Source organism: Gobio gobio (genome assembly GCF_949357685.1).
Source record: "Gobio gobio genome assembly, chromosome: 7".
Classification (NCBI taxonomy): Eukaryota; Metazoa; Chordata; class Actinopteri; order Cypriniformes; family Gobionidae; genus Gobio; species Gobio gobio.
The window spans coordinates 30,991,271-31,012,568 of NC_137103.1; the positions used below are offsets into that span (position 1 = coordinate 30,991,271).

Below are 21,298 nucleotides of genomic sequence, written 5' to 3' on the forward strand. Positions count from 1 at the left end.
AATACGAACATTTAATTTAATAGATAGATTGTTTTTATTAATTTACTGATTAATTCACTAGTTTCTGAAAAAATGTGTCATAATTAATTGCATTTATTTATTATTTAATTTATTCGTTTTCCCCCATATTGCGACGCTTCTGTTGTTTGTAGTATTCATCAGTTGTCAGTTTTATCTAAAAGAGTCTGCTAAATGAATAAATGCTCATATTCATAATTCCTTGACCTCTTTATTTTTTTCTCTAGGTCTTAATGTTTGCATGAGCGGCAGCGCATCATCTTGTGAAGAATGTTTCCTCATTCACCCGAGCTGCGCCTGGTGCGCGCAAGAGGTGCGTGCGCCCATATTTCTGCGAGACATTGATTGAGTGTGGCTGTGTCTCAACCTACTGAGCTACCTACCTAGACAGTATTATAGGCATCATAGTCTCATTCAGATGTTGTCTAGTTAGGCAGACAGGCCACTGATTTATGAATTTTAATACACTTACTTGAACTGTCCACAGGTTGCTAAGAGCATTAGGGCTCTATTGCCCTGCATTTGTGGGTTTGCTCATTTATTTAATGGTTTTCTCACATTGCTTACCACAGTTATCTTTTTTTCCTGATTCAGGACTTTGGACGGGCCAGAACACTCACCTCACGATGTGACTTTAGCCAGAACTTAGTGAGAAGAGGATGCGATGCTCCTTTTATAGAGAATCCCAGGAGTGGCAGCTCTCTGTTGCGGAGCAAACCCCTGAGCTCCAAAGGTTCCGGGGTGACCCAGTATGATGTCATCCAGATATACCCACAGAAGATTTCTCTCAGCTTAAGGCCTGGTATGCATCTGCTGATGAAAAAATTAAACGCAAACTATTTGAATATCAATTTAAATGTTGATGTAATGACTCCTACTCCCATTCTTCAGGTGACCAGACTTCATTTGAGGTACAAGTACGCCCCGTGGAAGACTACCCCGTTGATTTGTACTACCTGATGGACCTCTCGCTCTCCATGAAGGATGATCTTGACACAATCCGCAACCTGGGCACCAAACTGGCTGAGGAAATGAGGAAGCTCACAAGTAACTTTCGCCTTGGTTTTGGCTCCTTTGTGGATAAGAACCTCTCACCCTTCTCCTACACAGCCCCCAAGTACCAGGACAACCCATGCAATGGGTAAGAAAGAGATGTCTTTTACAGATCTGAGCTGTAAACAGGTTTGGGATTGGCTTTCCTAATGCCTGAATACAAATGCAAAAACACCTTTTGCCCTTTTGCAGCTTACACCTTTTGCCCTTTAATTCCCTTTGTTATGCAATGTAAGGAAGGAACAGCAGCTACTTGTTAGGGAGAATCGTTTGGAGACACTACTTTCTCTTCTGAGGTAGTGAATATCAAGTGAATTTATTTCCCTTGTATTACTAAAAATAGCCCTGCTTTTGCGTAGATTTGTCTTGGTGAAAGTGCATCATTGGAAATTCAAAAGCACTTTACATGTCACAATTTTGCTCTTGTTATCCAAAGTTTTATGTCACACTCTAAAGTCAAAACTTAATCTAGTTCAGAGAGAACCTTTTAAAAATATCCTGCTGTCACTGGTGGTTATCATTCTGATCCTATGTAAAATAATGGTAGACTTTGAAAAGTGTGACAGAGCAGATTGAGGTTGCAAAGCCAGTACAGCACATGTCCCAGAGAAGCTATTACTCCATGCAGCCCGCGGCCCATCATGCATCAGTGGCCATGTAGGTTATGCCCTCAGTCCTCTTCAATGCTCACTGTACCACAACAGAAATCCTAGGGACAAGCAACTGGGCATGTCTGTTGTTCTGCAACTAGTACCCGTTACTTTACTCTTTCCTGCACTTAATATTTTAAATAATGTTTATAATATTATTTTTAATTATAAACATTATTTATAATATAAAATTTCAATTATTTGAATGTTTCATAAAGTAATATTACTAAATAAACTATATTTTATATATAACCTAACATAGCGTCCATTAAAACTTACATTAAAAAAGTGTTTTTGAATATACATGTTTACATTTAAAACTTTAAAAAGAAGAATTTTGTTGATGTACTAATATTACGTACATTTAAATAATCTATTTAATTTTTTCCCTGCTTTGAATTTAAAATATGTTATGATATCAAAAAACACAATATTAGGATTCATTTGTTATGTTTTCAGTATTGCTGTTTAAGCTCCTGGTGTTTATCATTCCTTTCTTTTTGCAGATATAAGCTGTTCCCAAACTGTGTCCCCACATTTGGTTTTCGTCACCTCTTGTCTCTTACGGACAAGGTTGATCGTTTCAACGAAGAAGTGCAGAGGCAGATGGTGTCGCGTAACAGAGATGCACCAGAGGGGGGGTTTGATGCTATTCTGCAGGCTGCAGTGTGCAAGGTAAGCAGTCAGTCAGGACTGGTCATTCTGCTGCTTCATCATTAAGCTTCTTTGACTCCTTCAACTCCCTATAACGACGGCAAGCCTGTCCAGCAAGATTTAACGAAAAGCGAGAATGTCTTGAGACATCAGATATCCTTTTTTGCTTTGCTGTCTGAGCTTTCTCAGAAGAGATACGGGTGTCTTAAAAGAGACGCTAATATTGCCTGACATCATAGGCTGTAAAAATATTTGCTTTGGCATGAAAGGCACAATCACAGCATGCATGAGAGCAAGAGACTGTGTGGTTTACACTGAATGAAAGAGGAAAGCCACTTTATCTACTATACGCATATTTTTTTTAGTGCTGGTTCTTGTTTGTGAGACTAGTGAGATCTTGTAATTAGTTTAGAATTTGCCATGTGTTTCTCAGTTCTTGTCTGAACATCCTGTTTTTGGCTATTAATCCATCAAAAGCACTAGTTAGCATGTGTTGTCTGATATTTGAGTAGTCCTTTTTGTATCTATGACTGGTCACCAATTTAAAACCCATGTTTCCCTTAATTTCTTTTTTAAAGTTAATTTTAAATGGTCCTGTGTTGACATTAATATTTTAACGTATCCATTTAGTCTTTAAATTAATATGAGGCCATAAACACTGCATGATATATTATAAAATGCTGTATTTCATGTACTACTTTATGCTACTATTACTTATTTTTAAACAAATGTGTTTCTCGACATGTCTTTCTGACAACTGTAATACAACTGAACTGATCCATCAACTATAAATAAAACTATAAACTATATCCATCAACTAACAGCAACAAACTAATTAGAATAATTATTGTATATTAAAAATTACAGTTTAACAACTAAATGAACATGGTATGGAGGCGCAAAATGATATAGGCTGGTATAAATGAGAGTTGGGTGTCATTGTGGCAGGAGAAGATTGGCTGGAGGAAAGAAGCCTATCATCTCCTGGTGTTTGCCACCGATGACGTCCCTCACTTGGCTTTGGATGGCAAGCTCGGTGGACTAGTGCAGCCTCACGATGGACAGTGTCACCTGAACGACAAGAACGAGTACAGCGCTTCAACAAAGATGGTAAAGCTTTTATACCTTGAAACTCTAAATGGCTGAACTAAACAAATGTGAAGACTACAGGTTCATTTGCTTTGGGTAAATGAACTGCAGACTATCTGAATGAGCTTTTGTTTTATTTAAACGTACTTAATGTCTAATTGCTTGCCCATAACTCCCATCAGCTATAAATGCTTCATGATAACACATAATGATTGTCTGAAATGCTTGGTTAAAACCCCAGCAGGTCTGTGTTTTCTGAACAGCATTGTGAAACCTTCAAAGGCATTTGCGGATAATTCAGTTTTAATGGGAAGCTTTTGTGCACTTATTGTTTCCTTCTCTTTTCACCATGTGATGTCTCTTGGATATTCGTAGCTTTTTTTTATGGCTTTGTATCGGATAAAATGGTACCCTCCCTCCATCTATGTAAAAGTGCAAGAACAGATGCGCTGCTCGTTTAGGAGTTTGGGCTCCATCCAAAGCAGCTGAGTGTTTTGAGTGTGAGAGATCCCTCAGCCAGAAGGAATACAAACAAAAGCAGGGTGTGCTTTCTACTGCAAACTAGGATTTAATATTTACGCATCCATCTTGTTCTGTAAGGAAACGTTACTCAAATGTGCTTAACACATCGCTGATCATTGGTTAAAGAGATTGAGCACCAACTCCCTTGATTCTCAGGCAATGTAGCAGCAGAGAAGGCCTGTAGCTGTATTCAGAGGAAATGGGTGGGAAGGAGAACAGAAACCGTGGAGGGGAATCAGAAGAGCGATGACTTCCTTTTGCAAACTTCCTGACAGAAAGAGTGCTGTAGGGAGTGAGGGATTGCTTGAATGTATCTTACTGATATATGGACATGCGGTGTCTCTCCACAGGACTACCCTTCACTCGCTCAACTTGGAGAAAAACTGGCTGAAAACAATATTTTCCTCCTCTTTGCAGTGACCAAAAGGCACTATGTTCTTTACAAGGTACCTCTTGTTCATCATAAGCTATTTCGATCGTTGTTTTTGTTTTGTGTTGAATGTGTTCTTAATGTATTTTTACTCATAGAATCTCACTGCGTTGATCCCTGGGACTACAGTGGAAATTTTGGACCAAGACTCCAAAAACATTATTCAGCTAATTGTGAATGCATACAATGTAAGTTGTTCTTATTAACATCTTGTACCGTGGATACATTTTTATAGTCCCAGGGGCGAGGGAATTAGGGTTGCTGGGGGTCCTGCAGCACCCCCTGTTTTCACAGGTTTATAAATGCATCTGAAATCAATGCATTTAAATCAGTAAATTAATTTTTAATCTTACATAGTTTACTTTTTTAAAAACAAAATTCTCCTAAAAATTAAGTTATGGGGGAAAATGTCCCAATAATGAGTTCCTGATTTTCATATTTATAATTAGCCTGACAAGCCAGACCCACATCAAGATGTTGGGTCTGGGAACTCACCATTGGCAGGGCTCAATCTGAGGAGCGGGATTAACAGTTGTCTTTCAAATTCCCTCTGCAAGCAATAGGATAGCGCTACAACCAACCAGAGCAACGAAGAAGGTGAAGCGGAGCTAGTTGATAGATTAAACTTTTGCCGTATCCGGTCGGCAAAAATCCGAACACATCTTCCATTCTTAAGAATGACTTCAGTTAAAGGGTTAGTTCACCCAAAAATGAAAATTCTGTCATTAATTACTTACGCTCATGTCGTTCGACACCCGTAAGACCTCCGTTCATCTTCGGAACACAAATTAAGATATTTTAGTTGAAATCCGATGGCTCAGAAAGGCCTCCATTGGCACAATGCACTTTAAACTCTCAAGACCCATAAAAGGTACTAAAGACGTCGTTACAAAGTCCATCTCACTACAGTGGTTCTACAATAATGTAAGGAAGCGACGAGAATTAGTTTTTATGCATAAAAAAAACCTAAATAATGACTTGTATAGTGATGACCGATTTCAAAACACTGCATCATGAAGCTTCGAAGTGTTATGAATCAGCGAGTCGATTCAGCAGTTTGGATCGCCAAAGTCACGTGATTTCAGCAGTTTGGCGGTTTGACACGCGATCTGAATCATGATTCGACTCGCTGATTCATAACGCTTCGAAGCTTCATGATGCGGTGTTTTGAAAATGGTCATCACTATATAAGTCGTTATTTAGGTTTTTTTTGCGCACAAAAACTATTCTCGTCTCTTCATAACATTATTGATGAACGGAGGTCTTACGGGTGGCGAACTACATGAGGGTAAGTAATTGATGACAGAATTTTCATTTTTGCTTGGTCAACTAACCCTTTAAGCAATAAGCTATCACACAAAGAAGAGTGCTGTTTTCCCTTGAAAAGCATATTGCAAATGTGATATTGAAATTATGGAAGAGTTAAAGCTGCAGCCTGTAACTGTTGGCACTCTAAATAAGCAGAACTGTATGCGTCTTTTTATCTGGAGCTTCTTCTCTCTATTTATGTCTGATGAGTCACGTGGGTACTGTGCTACTCTGCAGCGGTGCCAACCCAAACCAGTTAAAAAATTTTAGACTATAAACACTTATTATAGGTGTGCCGTAGTGATTTAGGAAAAGACAAAAACACTGTTTGGAAAATGGAATCATGATGTACACGCTCATTACATCAATTTTGAAAATTTACGGACTGCATCTTTAAACAAGTTATATTATGTAACTTAATTTTATACACACATTGTCTGTTTTGCTCCTTCAAACAAAGCCACATTGCGCGTGTTTGAGCAACATTTGTTCCTGAAAGAATCAACTTTTCTGAACGAATTGATGTGAATGAATGATTCAATGACTCCCATTAAGACAGTCGCTGTGTCTGAAATCGCATACTCTCTGAGTAGGTACTACATTTGAATTTGAACTTCTTAGTATGAATGTTATAGTATGAATGAAATTCTGACGTGCTACATCCGCCATTTTGCTACTGTCATGTGACCTACCAGTTGCGTCGCTTCACTGCCATTCATAAATCCTCTCCTGTGGCCTCATGGGATAGTAAAGTGTCCATCGAATGAGCACTTCAGAATCTCGCCGGAAGTAATAGGTAATCCGGGGACTTTTCGCCTTCTGTTTTTCGAATACTATGCTTTCGGACATACTACTCTGTTGCCGTACTGTTTTTCCGCATACTATATTGTAGGGAGGTATTCGATTTCGGATGCAGCGAGTGACTTGCCGCCACCTACTGGCGGGTTTCCGCTTCACTCCACTCTGGAGTGCAAGTCTGTAAGGTAGGCACAAGTGTTTTATTTATTCATTATTGTTTATTTCCTGTCGCTGTGCAGGCTCATTAATAGCCTGCAAAAAAACCTCAATAGCCCTTTGTTAAAATGGCGCATAACAAATGCATTCCTTGTTGCACTATGATTGTAAGTATCACTATAGCTACGTTTCCACCAGAGGAACTTTCCCCAGGAACTAGGGACTTTGGGGTGGTACACGGTGTGTTTTGACCGCAGGGACCAGGGTCTAAATGAAGTTCCAGGTAAATATTTCCCTCTCAAAAGCCGCGTTTCCATCGAAATTACCCGGAACTATTTGTACCAGGAACTTTTTTCCCAGGAACTTTTTCTCCCCCAGACCTGCTACAATCTGCGTTTCCACCGCGGTCTAAAGTACCGGGGAGATTAGGCAAATTAGTCCGGTGACGTGGGAATGCGCGCGACTGCTTCTCCCAGTCACCGACGGACAGTAATCACTTTTGCGCGATACTGTCTGCAACAATAACAAGTGGAGGTGATGCAAGCAGTGCTGCTTTTGCTGGTATACACATTACCAACACTGCTTATTTAAACGTGCACTTTCACCTGGTTTGACCATTTTAATGCAAAATGGGATGATGGGCAATCCAAAATCTGAATGTGTTGTAATAGCTCAATTCCAAAACAAAATATTTTCTATAAAAGGATAATGAGGTTTCAGTCATTCATGACAGATGTGTGAAAAGTGTGTGTCACACAATTTAAAAAAAAATGCTGCGAGAGCTCAACCAATCAGCTTGTTCAGCGCCGAAGTCCCACCCCCGAAAGTTCCCGAACTTTTGAAAAGTACCACCTCGCAAGCAGGGCCGTTTTGGAGGGGGAAATATTTACCCGGAACTTCATTTAGACCCTGGTTCCTGCGGTCGAAACACACGAGTTCCCCCCCAAAGTTCCTAGTTCCGGGGGAAAGTTCCTGCGGTGGAAACGCGGCTAAAGGCTGAATCCCAAATGGCACACTTCATATGCACTTTTTTTTTTTTACAATGGCTGCCGTGTGTGCTTGTGCAGTCAAAGCGGCATTATGTCATGAAAGTGCAGACTCCGAGGAAGACTGTCCGGGTTTAGGGTGCCTTTTGGGATCCAGCTAAAGTCCCTGTTCGTGAGGTAGTACTTTTTTGAAGTTCAGGAACTTTCGGGGGTGGGACTTGCCAAACATGCTGATTGGTTGAGTTTGCGCAGCATTTTGATTGGTTTACTCCACGTTGCAGCATTTTATTTCAACCACCCTTTTTTAAAAGTCTGTTGCGGTGCGTGTGGTAAAACTTTAAAAAAATACGACCGTTGGACCGACAAGTTCCAGCGGAAACTGGAAAGTCGACCGCGATGGAAACGCAAACAGCAACAGGTCTGGGGGGAAAAAAATTCCTGGGAAAAAAGTTCATAAGACAAATTGTTCGGGTAATTTCGGTGGAAACGGGGCTTTAGTTTGGTCAAAAAATGTCCTGTGTGCTCCATCTTTTTAAACAAGCGTTCTCAGACTCAGACTTTATATACTGTTTATATGAAGTACTCCCAAACCAGCACATCTTCCTGCGCCCCTGTATAATCCTATTTGAAACACAGGTAGCAGGTGCACATAAAAGAAAATTTGCTCTTGATGACCCAAGACTGACCCCTTCATGCTTTTGTTTCCTTTCAAGAGTGTAGTATGTGTATTTTAAGGTTCAGGGTTGAAGCTGTGATATATGGTGACAGCCCATTATGAACGCACTGTTCTTTTCAGGCAATGTGGTCAAAACACTTCAGGGTCAGGCAACTGTTTTATCAACACAACAGCACAGTTCTTAATAACCACCACTTACCTAAAGTATTCTATGTAAATTGAATCCAGTTTAAATGGCAACCAAATGAATTCCCCCTGCTTTTCAGCTAATAAATTATTAGAAATTGAATTGAATTAAGAACAGATGATGTTGTGGAGTGTAATTTAGAAAACCTTTGCTCTTTTGCTGTATCTTCTCTGTGTGATCACATGATTACATAAGATATGGAATTTCCTGTTTTTGTCAATGCAGAACTTTTGATGGGCTCGTCCATGTGTTTTCTTTAGTTCACGCAGTAAGCTTTGTAGTCTGATATTTCTGGCTAGTGACGATCTGATACTCTCTGTTTGTTTCTGCTTTGGAAGAGTGCTACTGTGGTCCAAGAAATGGACTTGAAAGATGTTTTTTGGCTGAAGAGGTTTTTTTTTTTGTAGTTATGTATTGTAGGAAATTTGTACACCTGTGTTAATCTTAAATTAAATAATATTACATGAATAACATGAAAGACTACACCACAGTTCAAAAGATTGGAGTCAGTACGATTTTTGTTTTTAAAGAAATGTATTCTTTTATTCAACAAGGACACATTCAATTGGTCGAAAGTGGCAGTTACAAATTGTTTTTATTTTATTTCAAACAAATTAAATTTTAAACTGTATTCATTAAAGAATCCTGAAAAAATGTCATGGTTTCCACAAAAATATTAAATAGCACACCAGCTTTCAACACTGATGATGATGATGATGATAATAAGAAATGTTTCTTAAGCAGCAAATCAGCATATTAGAGTGATTTCTGAAGGGTCATGTGACACCAAAGACTGGAGTAATGCTGAAAATTCAGCTTTGACATCACAGGAATGTATTACAGTTAACTATAGTAAAACAGAAAACAGTTATTTTAAATTGTTATAACGTTTTTACAACATTACAGTTGTTATTGTATTTTGATCAAAGCCTTTTTGAGTATAAGAGACTTTTTTCAAAAACATAAAATGATCTTGCCGACCCCAAACTTTTGAACAGTAGAGAAGATCCACTGGACATCTGCCTTGAGATCTTGCAAAAACAATGATGCATCATCGGTGGGAAAAAAAAAGAAAAATTAAATAATAATTTTGTACTTGACTGTCAGTTTACACCAAAATATGCCAAAATACCAAATAAATCTATTTTGGTGTTGATTAAGTGGTAGTATGTGTTCCAAGAATATGATTGAAAGTTTGTGGTTTGACTGTTTAGTGCTGAAGCATTATAGAAATCATGCATGTAATTTTGGAACATTTCCATTACCTTTAAAACTGTTACTAGTGAATGTTGGATTTCTTTGTTTAATTTTTTTTATTTTTTTTTTTTATGTAGAACATCAGGTCAAAAGTTGAGCTGAGCGTGTGGGACCATCCTGAAGATCTCAGTCTGGCCTTCTCCGCCACCTGCCAAGACGGCCAGCCCCTGACCGGCCTCCGCAAGTGTGCTGACCTCAAAATTGGTGACACTGTTAGTACTTTTATATTTTATCAAATCAAGCTTTTGCCTTTTACAAAAATATTTAAAATGGATCACAGCTGATCAGGTCTCTCATTCTGCAACCTGAGTGTATGAGGTATGTAGCAAAGAGCTCAGATCTTATTTATACCTCTTGGATTGAGCACAGGGTGCTGTATCCTGTTGCCTCATACTACTAAAAGGGAACTGGCGGTAGTCGTACTCTTAATGAGGATGCCGAGAAAGTGACCTAAAGGCTTATGGTTATGATACACAGGGCAACTTTTTGAGCAATGTTACTAGGCAATGTTGCCATCAATGGGCAACCAGGTAAGACACAGGGCCCATGACCGGTCTAAAGTATCCAGATAGAAATGTGTTGCCCATTCCCAATGGGAAAGTGGCCGGGCAACATTGCTTTGTAACATTTCCCAGCAACATTGCTCAAAAATGTTGCCCCATGTATTATCACCTTTAGACCTTTCAGTCTTCCTAAATGTTCAGATTACGTTGACACGCAGTTTGACATTTTTTTTTCTTCCCATTTGGCTTTTGTTGACCTAATGTTCTAGAAGTGAAAGCTACATATTTCCTTTCACTATACTTAAGGAAGTGAAAGGAAGAGAAAGACAGTGACATTGAAATGCAGCAAAAGAGAGTTAATGGAAAGATTGTCAAATGTTTATTCCAGAGCATGACTTTTTTTCTTTCCAACTAAAATATTTAATCAAATATTTAAGTCAGAAATAACTTTGAAAACGAAATGCGTTGACAGGAAGATTTTATACACACCCAATGCACAGATTCTGGCCACTTACAAATAATTGGTAATGCAGCAGTGGTTTTGAGCAGGTCCAGGAACAGGGCTGAAATGCTATCACACACTTCCAGGCATATTGTTTAGCGCTTCCTTTGTTGTAGGCTGTGTTATTTACTCAATGATAACATGCAGGATTTGAATAACATGGCGTGGTCTGTACTCTCATGCCATTATGCTGTGTCAGCCACAGCAGACTCGCTCTCTGTTTAGAGTGAAATAGATAAAATTGCTTAGAGAGCCCTCTCAAAGTGTTCTGGTAACTAAATATTACAGTGTCATAGCACACAAATTACCGAAGCAATCAAGACCACATGTTGTATCCAACAGTGCTTGTATAATTAACGGTTACTCTGAAAGAATGCTTTTGTTTTTCAGTGTTCACATGGTGATGGTGTATATAGTCATTGTTGGATCTCCCATACATTCTTAATTAGACGGACATTGTTAAACTTCTATAGGACTACTTGGTACATGTCACCATGCAGTGATCTGACCCTCCAGTCTCTTCTGTACCATTCCCATTCTGCCTAATTGAATGTTGAGAAGGATCGTAAAGGAATAGTGCAGGGGCAGGACTGAATAACCACAATGAATGGAGCAACCCAAATTTTCTTTGGCTGCTCCAATAGGCTGGGGTCTTTTTGTCTCATCCACGAGGGAAATTTGTCACACCGTGCCCAAGTGCCAATCATGCCTTTAGAAAGGGGAGCACAACCCAAACAGAATCCCTTGTATCACTCCCAGTCCTCCACCGAACCCACAGAGGAGTCGGATGCTGCATTTCAATGGGCTCGCACAATAGCACTGAGCTCTTCTTGGTGAGGGGCTGTGGAAAAACACGGACCTTAGATACAGAGGCGGTAGCCCAGATTCTAAAGTTAAGCTTAGATTCCTTTCACAAAAGTGGATTCAAACCCCTAGAGACTACTAAAATGTCCCATACATAACACATTGATCTAATCCTATATTAAGCTGGATGGCGTCCCAGGAAACATCAGTTTACTTTTGGATAGACTTTGTTTGCAATGGATTTTTAAAGCTTTGTTCACTGTTGTGCGAATGCAAGAACACTATGGAATGTGGTGGGTGTTTTTGTACAATGAGGAGCAGTGATGGCTCGTGTTTAAAATTTAACAAATTATTTTAATTTTTTTTGCTTATGCATATTGATTATATAATCTAAACACTTAATAATAATAGTAGTAGTATTAGGGGCCAAGCACCGAAGGTGCAAAGCCACCTATTGAAACCGTTAGCGTTCCTATTCTTCTATAGGAAAATTGAACCAGATCATCTTCAGACCATGCTGCAAATCAAGTTGATTCGTCAAATCGTTTTTGATAAACGCGCAAACGAATTTTACGTAGCGCTTGCAAAAACACACTTAGGGCAATATCTCTGCAACGCTTTATCGTATTCAATCCAATCTTGGTACATGTCATCACAAGCATGACCTGAGGCAACTTGCAGCGTTTCGGTGCAGCGCCACCTACTGGTCCGGAGATACGAAAAATTGCTATTTTTGCTTATAACTTCCGAACCGTTTGTCCGAAAATCATAAAAGTCGTCTTGTTAGATTCAGGACGGCTTGCCGATTTTACCATATTGGCCATTTTGGCTGTTGACTATTTTGAACTATGTGCTAAAATGCTGTATTGTATGAACACATGAACGGATTGTTACGAAACTCGGTATGGGTCATCAGCACGAAGGAGTGAGGTCCTGAAGTGAGGTCCTGAAGGAGCCTGAGAAATTTTGAAACAGTGCCACCAAGTGGATAATTTTTTTTTCAAACGCTTATAACTTTGGGTGTGATTGACTTATTTTCATGGGAGTAACTTTTTTCGTCTCCTAAATCCTTGCAGAGTCCAACAATACCAGACTTGCCAGGTTTCAGCGTATGGTTTGTGCAACGTGGTAATTAAACGCTTAAAAAAACGTTAGCTGATATCTTCGAAACCGCTAATCTGATCAAGACGAAACCAACGTCAGAAGTTCGTAGACATAGGTCGATAGCTATACGCTAAAGCCCAAATCTCAAAATATTGATAGTAAGGGGGAGTAAAATCCAATCAAAGTCAAGTGTTAGTTATTTTTTTACATGTTTTTTTTTCATATAAATCTCTATAACTCCAAAACTAAATGAGATATTTTCACCAAAATTGACACACATATGTATGGACTCACTCCGAAGACACATATTAAAAAATGTAGGATTGTGCGTCTTGGTGGTGCTGTAATAGAACAAAACATGAAATTCCCATAGACTACAATGCATTTTTCAGCCTTTTTGCCTAAAATCATCTTAAAATGTGTTTAATTGCTCATTGCTGCTGTTTATCTAACACTCCCAGCCATTTTGGCATGTCTTGTCTTCTTATTTGTGCTTGGCCCCGCTATTGCTGCTTGCAGCTATATTTGTAGTTATGTCTATTATTACACTAACATTAATAGTATTATAATAATAGCCTTTTTAAAAATACATTTTGTATAGTAATAAATAAGGGATAATGTATATCTTGCCGGTTGTTATCATAAAATAAACCCTAATAGAGTGATTGGGAGATGTTATTTTAGTATTATCCCAGTGTTATTTTAGTATTATTTAAATACAATTATACTTTTTATTTGTAAGCTTAAAATGATAAAACTAATAACATTATATTTTATAGCACAGTGAATACTTCACATTCAGTTTTTTTTTTTTTTTTTTACTGGCAGCTTGCCTCCATGTAGCATTCTTATATCATTCATGTCTTATAGCATTCTTACTGTATGCTCAGACAAACAATGTCAGACTATGAAAACCATTAAACCTCCCATTCTGACTGATGGTTTAGTTTATTGTCATCCATTCAGGACTTCTGCTGCTCTGATTGCTTTAGGGCTCTTACAAACTACTTCTACAAACATATGGATCAGTCTAGGATCATCACTAAATGTAAAACATTGGCAGTGTTTTCCCTAAACAAGTTTTCAACCGTTTTTTATTCGTATACAGTTTTGGCCGTTAATGGCTCATCATTATATGTCCATTCCGCCTCTTCCTCTGTCCAGCCACACAGACTTCATGGAGTTTTCTAATGCCGTCTGTCTTCATCTAACTTTTGCCATGTTCTCGTGACTCACATGTCTCCTTAATCCAATTTTGCAGCTCATTGCCTCATTGAGGAAAAACTTCTTCTTTCTGTGCCTTTGTCTGTTTGTGACCCCTCACTTTCCCGCTTTTTTGTGATGTCTTTTTCAGCATGATCTATAAGGAGCATGTTAATGCTGGATAATTTGTGATAAAAGATTGCTAAGTTTGATTTAATGTTACAATGCTGTTGATTTTCCAACAGTTAATATTACCGGTACTTGCACAAATTTTACCATTCAGACAACCATTCAGAAGTTTGGGGTCAGTAGATTTAAAAATAAATAAATAAATTAATAATTTTATTCACATAATGCACATAACTTGATCAAAAGCTATAAAGACATTTTTTTTTTATGCTACAAAATCTTATCTTACCATATCTTTGTCTTACAAAAGATTTTTAGTATAAATGCTGTTCTTTTGAACTTTCTATTCAACACAAATCCTGAGCAAAAAAAGTTTTTGAAGGATCATGTGACACTGAAGACCGAAAACTGAACTTTACCATTACAGGAATAAATAGCATTTTAAAATGTATTAAAATAGAAAACGGTTATTTTAAATTGCAACAATATTTCACAATATTACTATTTTCACAGTGATTTTGATCAAACAAATGCGACATTGATGAGCATAGGATACATTACAAAAACATTTAAAAAGTCTTCCGACCCCAAACATTTGAACAGTCATGTATAAATAATGTATACAATTGGGTTACTGCAAATTAAGACAAGCCTGCAGATATATATTTATTATTTAACAAACAACAACAAAACCAACAAACAAACACAACTCTAAGTAAACTGAGATTGCTGCACAGTTCACAGGATCAAAACATTTGCAATTATTAATCATTCAAATAATAGTTGGCATGGCAGTAGTCTACAAGAACCTTTTCCACATTAATAGTTCAACAGTAAAAAAAAAAAAAAAAGTACACTAGTATAGAAATAGACATTTTGAATAATTTAACACATTTTCTTGCTTGCCTCCCATTTGTGTCAAGTCTCTTCTCCATCCTTTCTATTTTTACACTAAATATGTTTTCTTAAGGCTGTTACTTCGCTGTCGAGAAACTAGTGCTGTAAAAGTAACAACAATTCCTTTTCCATTAAAATATATATATATTTTTAAGGTTGTTGACAGCCTTAGCCCTTCATTGTGATTTAAGGGTACGTGTGAGCCTCTAGTCTACCTCCATCAGTATGACCCTCTGTGTTCGGCCCAGTGTTCGGCTCTGAGCTTTGAGCTCTCGGGTCTGGAGGGCTCACTGATCTGAAACGCTACTTCAAAGCATTCAGACTCAGCATGTTGGGCTTGTCCTCTCCCCTGGGCGGTTCTGAATCAAAGACCAGCCAGACTACATGTTTTTAAAGGTGTCGGGTTCTCTGCCCCTGAGGATCCACACATGAAGTTTTCTCACTTCTGGGAAAAGAATTGATAAACTGATAAAGGCTTCTTTTTCTTTGCACTGCATGTTGCATAGTTCCAGTGCAATTGTATGAAACTTAATCTCAAGTGGAATACTAAATCTGAGAAATTAGTTTTTGTGAATTTCTTACCAGAAATTGATTGATTGTAGATCAAGTCTAGGCTAGTCTGGGTGAAACCTCTTATAGACTTCCTTCCTCCGTGGGGTCATCATCAGGGTGGAGTCTGTCTTTTCTCTGGTCTGATGGTCTAGGATTAATCTGACAAGTAGGATCTACATCAGTTAGTGAAGCCTCTTATCTTCAGCGATAAGGTCATAACATGCCACCAAGAGGAAAACTGCCCTTCCTTTGAGTTAGCATTTTTGAACTTTTGTTGTCCCAAAATGAATGGGTTTTTTATGGGTTTTTAGTTCAATGCCTGAAATAAAGTTTAAGATGTTTTCTCATTTTACTATACAATTTAAAATCCATCACTTTTTTTTTAAACATGCTTTGAAAAGGCGGTTGCTAACAAGTGGCTAAATGGGACTACAGAGGCTCTCAGGGACATGACATTAAATGTCCTCACACCAATCACAGAAGCTCATCTACTCGCTGCTCATCTAGCCATGTTGCGTTATACTCATGCTATTCTAATTCAAACTTTCCAACGTGTAGATTTTAAATATTGAAAAAGTTTTACAGAAGCTTAGTGATTATGTAGTTTGTTCACATTTCAACTTCAGCTTTTTACTTGTGGTCATTGTATTTAGGCCTAAACATTTATGATAGTTGTGTTCATTTGTGTAGATTATCTACAAAACCAGTAAGAATCAAACTTTAGTTGGTCACAGAGCTTATATTCTTCAATAATCATAAGTCAAAGGAAAAATCCTGTTTCCAGGTTGGCCTACACAATTATATCATCATTGTCATTTTTATATGCATTTTTTTGCATTTGTCTAAATGTACAAGAAAATGAGTTTGGTCTGTGTTTTCTTGCAGGTTTCCTTCAACATAACTGTAGATGCTCGAGGATGTCCTCCAAAAGGCACCAAGAAGAGTTTCACCATCAGGCCTGTTGGTTTTAAAGACCGTCTGGAGGTCTCTGTGGACTACCGCTGTGATTGCAGCTGCACATATTACACCGAGCCCAACAGCAGCCGCTGCAACTCCGTCGGCACCTACAGCTGTGGGATGTGCCGTTGTGAGCCCGGCTACCTGGGAGCCCGCTGCGAGTGCCAGGAGGGCGAGGTCGACCACCAGCACCTCAGTGCCTGCCGTGAGGCTGAGGGCAAGCAGGTGTGCAGCGGCCGCGGAGAATGCAGCTGTAACCAGTGCCTGTGCTACGAGTCTGAGTTTGGCAAAATCTACGGCACCTTCTGCGAGTGTGACGACTTTTCCTGTGCCCGACACAAGGGCACACTGTGCTCAGGTAAGATAAATTGAATAGCTTTTTTGGTTGTCGCAATTGAATTTGAATTTTCTGTACAAATTATGCAAGTTTATGGGTCCATATCCTAGTTTTTCAGCATTGTCTCAATGCATTTGCCCATTTGGCTTGCCCATGGACCTTTTATAAGATGCCACAGGGCAGGGGCGTAGCCATCATTTCAGAAGTGAGGAGGACGGGAAAGTCAAGTGTGATACCACCAGTTTATTCTAACCTTTGTCTAATTGACAGGTTTCATTTTTTCTCTTGCTTTTAATTGACTATGAAATTAAATACACTGCTGAATAATAACCAATAATTTGTGTTCTATAATATTTTTTCCCTTATATTTTCCTAATGACAATTTTATAAATGGTTTATGTCAGTCAAAATGATTATGCTTTTTATTCAGCAACAGCGATAGCTGGATGCCTTTGTCCATATAAGGGATTTCCTGGAATGGCATAAGTTATTATTTCTATGAGTCCATTTTGGACTTTTTGCACGAGAGAGCTATTCTTAATGTTCACATCGAATAAAATGTCAGGTCATGCATAGACTATCTTGTCTCTTTGAATTTAAATCAGTATTTATTCACATTGGCCCATTTTAACCGCTATGTGAACACACTTGCCCGAAAAAAGTGCGGAGGATGAATTTACATTTTATTAAAAGTTAAAAGTTGCTGTCATTTCAACGCCATGAGATGCCACATTTCTTGCCACAGTGCAGTTGGCTGGCACCCCATCTCTCCCTCTTCACTGGACGCATCTCTGCCATGCCACAGTGAGAGCTTTGTAGCAGGCTGCATTTGTTTATCCATGGGCACAATGGCTGGTCTATAGTTTATAAAGCTCAATGTTTTTCTTTAGTCAGCAGGAACTGCCGGCCCAACACAAAATGGACTTTTGTTGAGCCTCTGTAGCAATAATGTCATCAGTAGGATCGAGAAAATGTCCCATACCTGTTATCTCAGCCATGGAAAACTCTTCCCGTCTGCTGTAATGAGTTCTTAATGAATCTGAGTGATTATGTGCTTTCACACCGCTTTGCCATGGTGAATTAACTGGGACAATTCTTGTAAACTCGCTAATAATGGCTGTGGGAAAAGGCAACAGTTGATGAGAGTTCTCTGTAGGTTTCGCTCACATGTTAAATGCCCCATAAACATGCTTTGATTTGGCCATGCTCCGGTGAGAGCAACTTGTTTTACAGAATGTGGGTTGCAAGACTTTTCGGGTAGAATATAAATTTCAGCGTGCATGGAGTCCCATAGCTAGCGATTATCAGGAGAGTGCAAAGGTTGCTCAAACAGGCAGGCCAGTGAGATGAACGTTAGCCCCGTTTCCACCGAAATTACCCGGAACAATTTGTACCAGGAACTTTTTTTACAGGAACTTTTTTCCCCCCAGACCTGCTACTGTCTGCGTTTCCACTGTGATCTAAAGTACCGTGAAGATTAGGCAAATTAGTCCAGAGACGTGGGACTGCGTGCGGCTGCTCCTCCCAGTCACAGACGGACAGTAATCATTTTTGTGCGATACTGTCTGCAACAATAACAAGTATGGAGGAGATGCAAGCAGCGCTGCTTTTGCTAGTTATGTATTGGTTTACTAAATATGTAATTAACAAAACGGCGGAAAAGAGACGAAAACTAATACTAAAGCGTATTCTGAAAGCTCGTAAAGCTAGATTTAAAATATGACAACATATGTTATTATCAGCTATTACGGACATTGACCGTGAGATGGCTTAGACGAATGCGCGCCATCGGACAGACAGAGCAAGGCTGATATTTACTGAACGCAGAACGAACCTCGCAAGAAAAAAATGCTGGTTGAAATAAAATGCTGCGTGAGCTCAACCGATCAGCATGTTCAGCGTCCAAGTCCCACCCCCGAAAGTTCCAGAACTTTGAAGAAGTACTACCTCGGGAGCAGGGCCGTTTGGAGGGGGAAATATTTACCCGGAACTTCATTTAGACCCTGGTTCCTGCGGTCGAAACACACCGAGTACCACCCCAAAGTTCCTAGTTCCTGGGGAAAGTTCCTGCGGTGGAAACACGGCTATACTCTTCTAGGGTAGGGTTTCCCAAATGGGGGGGAACTGCAAGGTGGTGTTGGTGAAAATCTAATAATTAAGTCATAGAACATTTAAAATTAATGTAAAAATGGGCTGCACAATTAATCTAAATAAATTTGAACTTGAGATATGGCTTAATCTGAGTATCACATCACAAAAGGTTGCGATTTATTCTGATGCGCTTCGTGTTTCTGGGTGAAGTGCAGCGCTGTGTTCATTAACACATCAGCAGCTCATAATCCAGTGTCTCAAAATCCCTCGTTTTTGCAGTAAATGCTGTTCCACATGAACTTTATTTCTGCATGTCATTGCTTATGTGCAAGGATCTCTATTTCACATTTGTAAAATTTTTGTTGACAAAAATATTTCCACAATTTTGCCAAATTTGTAATTAGCAGCTTTAACTAAACACAGACTTAAGGGTCAGAAACAAACTAGAGGTTTTGTTTGTTTTTACAGAAATAAGAGCTCTAGGGTTTAATATTTGAAATTTGAAATATTTGAGATGCATTAATATTGTAGCTTGTAAAATTGATGGGTAGTTATTAGGTTATTAGGGTGTAGTGCTGACACCAAAACATTTTTTTTTTTGTGAGCCTTTTTTTCTTCTTTTGACATGTAAAAAGCTAATTTTTATTTATGAATTTATTTTTATCTAAAACTCAAAGATTAATCAGTCAGTGTTTATGATATCTGTGCTTAGGAGCTTTTTCCTGTGTCACATTAGTACTGGATCACTGGGCTTGGTGAGCATGCTGTGACTCCTGATAGGTGTTTGGCTGGCGGCTTCTCATTACAGCTGCGCAAGAATCAACTGTTTTTGTAAAGATTATGTTTTGTAACACTTGGTAGAAACACATTCCATATATAGGTGGATATATAATACCAGTTACTTTTCAAGATCACTTTAAAGATATCTTTAAAGCCATATAAATGTAAACATGAAGTTAAAATTAACTCAAGCACTCTTATCATTGGTCTCTTAAGCATAGTCCCTTGATCATACACCTGGAGTAAACAAAGTATTGTTTTTCTTTAACGTCTCTCTTTGATGGAAGTGCTATTGAAATTGTTTACTCAGCTGTACTCTTAATTGCATATCACACACATGTGTTGTTATCTAAAACAGCATTTATAATAGCATAAAATAAAGCCATTATAAAATGCAGAGATCACCCTCAATCATTGAATCTTGATATCATATTCTGTAAAATAAATAGGGAAAGCTGCTACTATATGGTAAATGGTAAATGGACTGCATTTATATAGCGCTTTTAACAGACCTACGGCCATCCAAAGCGCTTTACATTTGCCTCACATTCACCCATTCATACACTCATTCACACACCAACGGCGGTGTCAGCCATGCATGGCGCCATCCAGCTCGTCGGGAGCAGCCGGGGTTAGGTGTCTTGCTCATGGACACCTCGGCACTTGGTCAGGTGGAACTTGGTCACCAACCTTCCGGTTTGTAGACAACCTACATGAACCACTGAGCCACTGCCGCCCATATGATATGTGAAGACATGTAAAGACTAATGTAGAGTCATCAGGACCCCAACACAAGGCTACTTCCGGTCAGTTATAGTTTTTCGGTCACCAGATAAAATATTTCACAGCAGAATGTTGTGATCAGAAATTGAGCGGTGTAATAAACTTGAAATGAAATTCCGTTTTTCAGCGTTACATACATTTTGCTCTAAATCAATTCCTTGTGTATTGTGGATCAGTGTGGCCTTGCTGTGGTCCTGATAGCAAGGGCTCCCACAGACAGGCAGCACTGCACTGATAAGACCTCTGCGTGTCCTTTGTTGGTTTGAGTGATTTGTTTGTGCTCGGCTGTCATAATGAAAGACTTTTGAATCTGCTGAACTTTAATGATTGAATGGATTTAGTGTGACGGCTGCTGGAAGTGCACAATGTTTTGTTTTTTTCTCATGTTTTTACTTTTAAGTTCACATGCCTCATGTCAGTCAAAGGTTTACCATATTAAAACGTATTAGTGGACATATGTTTTGAATCTCTGCACAATAGCTTTCTGAGTGTTTAGAAGTGTGAGCATGACAGTATGTTAAAACTATTAAGCCCCTAGTAAACTTTTGCTTTGTAGTGCTGTTCTATACATCTGCTGCTGGTTTAAATTTCTTAATAACACAGAGCCAGAAATAGTAACTAAATGAACCAGACATATACATGTTTCTTTGAATTTTCAATGTTGTTATTGTTGTTGTGTAGACCTAGTCAATTATCATTTTAATGTGAGCGTGTGTGTGTTTGTTTTAAAGGTTTGTGGTTCTAGAATGAAGATGAAAACAACTTGAGGCAACCAGTTTCAGGACTTTTTTGAGTTTACTCAACTTAACAATTAAAGCAGGTCTGTGCTTTCATCTAACACAATATAATAAGTTCTATGAACGTGCATTTTT

At 38.7% G+C, this 21,298-nt stretch overlaps 1 protein-coding gene across 4 annotated transcripts in view; it reads left to right on the forward strand.

Annotated features, from left to right (window-relative positions):
- The window catches only part of itgb5 (integrin, beta 5), a 44,068-nt gene that overhangs the window by 664 nt on the left and 22,106 nt on the right, over positions 1-21,298 (forward strand). For 3 of the 4 annotated variants that reach the window (XM_079821275.1, XM_079821276.1, XM_079821273.1), the window contains 9 exons: positions 246-331; positions 613-820; positions 910-1,159; positions 2,228-2,396; positions 3,324-3,485; positions 4,337-4,432; positions 4,515-4,604; positions 9,862-9,996; positions 16,364-16,793. In XM_079821275.1, coding sequence (XP_079677401.1) covers positions 246-331; positions 613-820; positions 910-1,159; positions 2,228-2,396; positions 3,324-3,485; positions 4,337-4,432; positions 4,515-4,604; positions 9,862-9,996; positions 16,364-16,793 — 1,626 coding nt within the window. The remainder of the gene's footprint in view (positions 1-245; positions 332-612; positions 821-909; positions 1,160-2,227; positions 2,397-3,323; positions 3,486-4,336; positions 4,433-4,514; positions 4,605-9,861; positions 9,997-16,363; positions 16,794-21,298) is intronic. The other variant, XM_079821274.1, reaches the window with a different exon arrangement.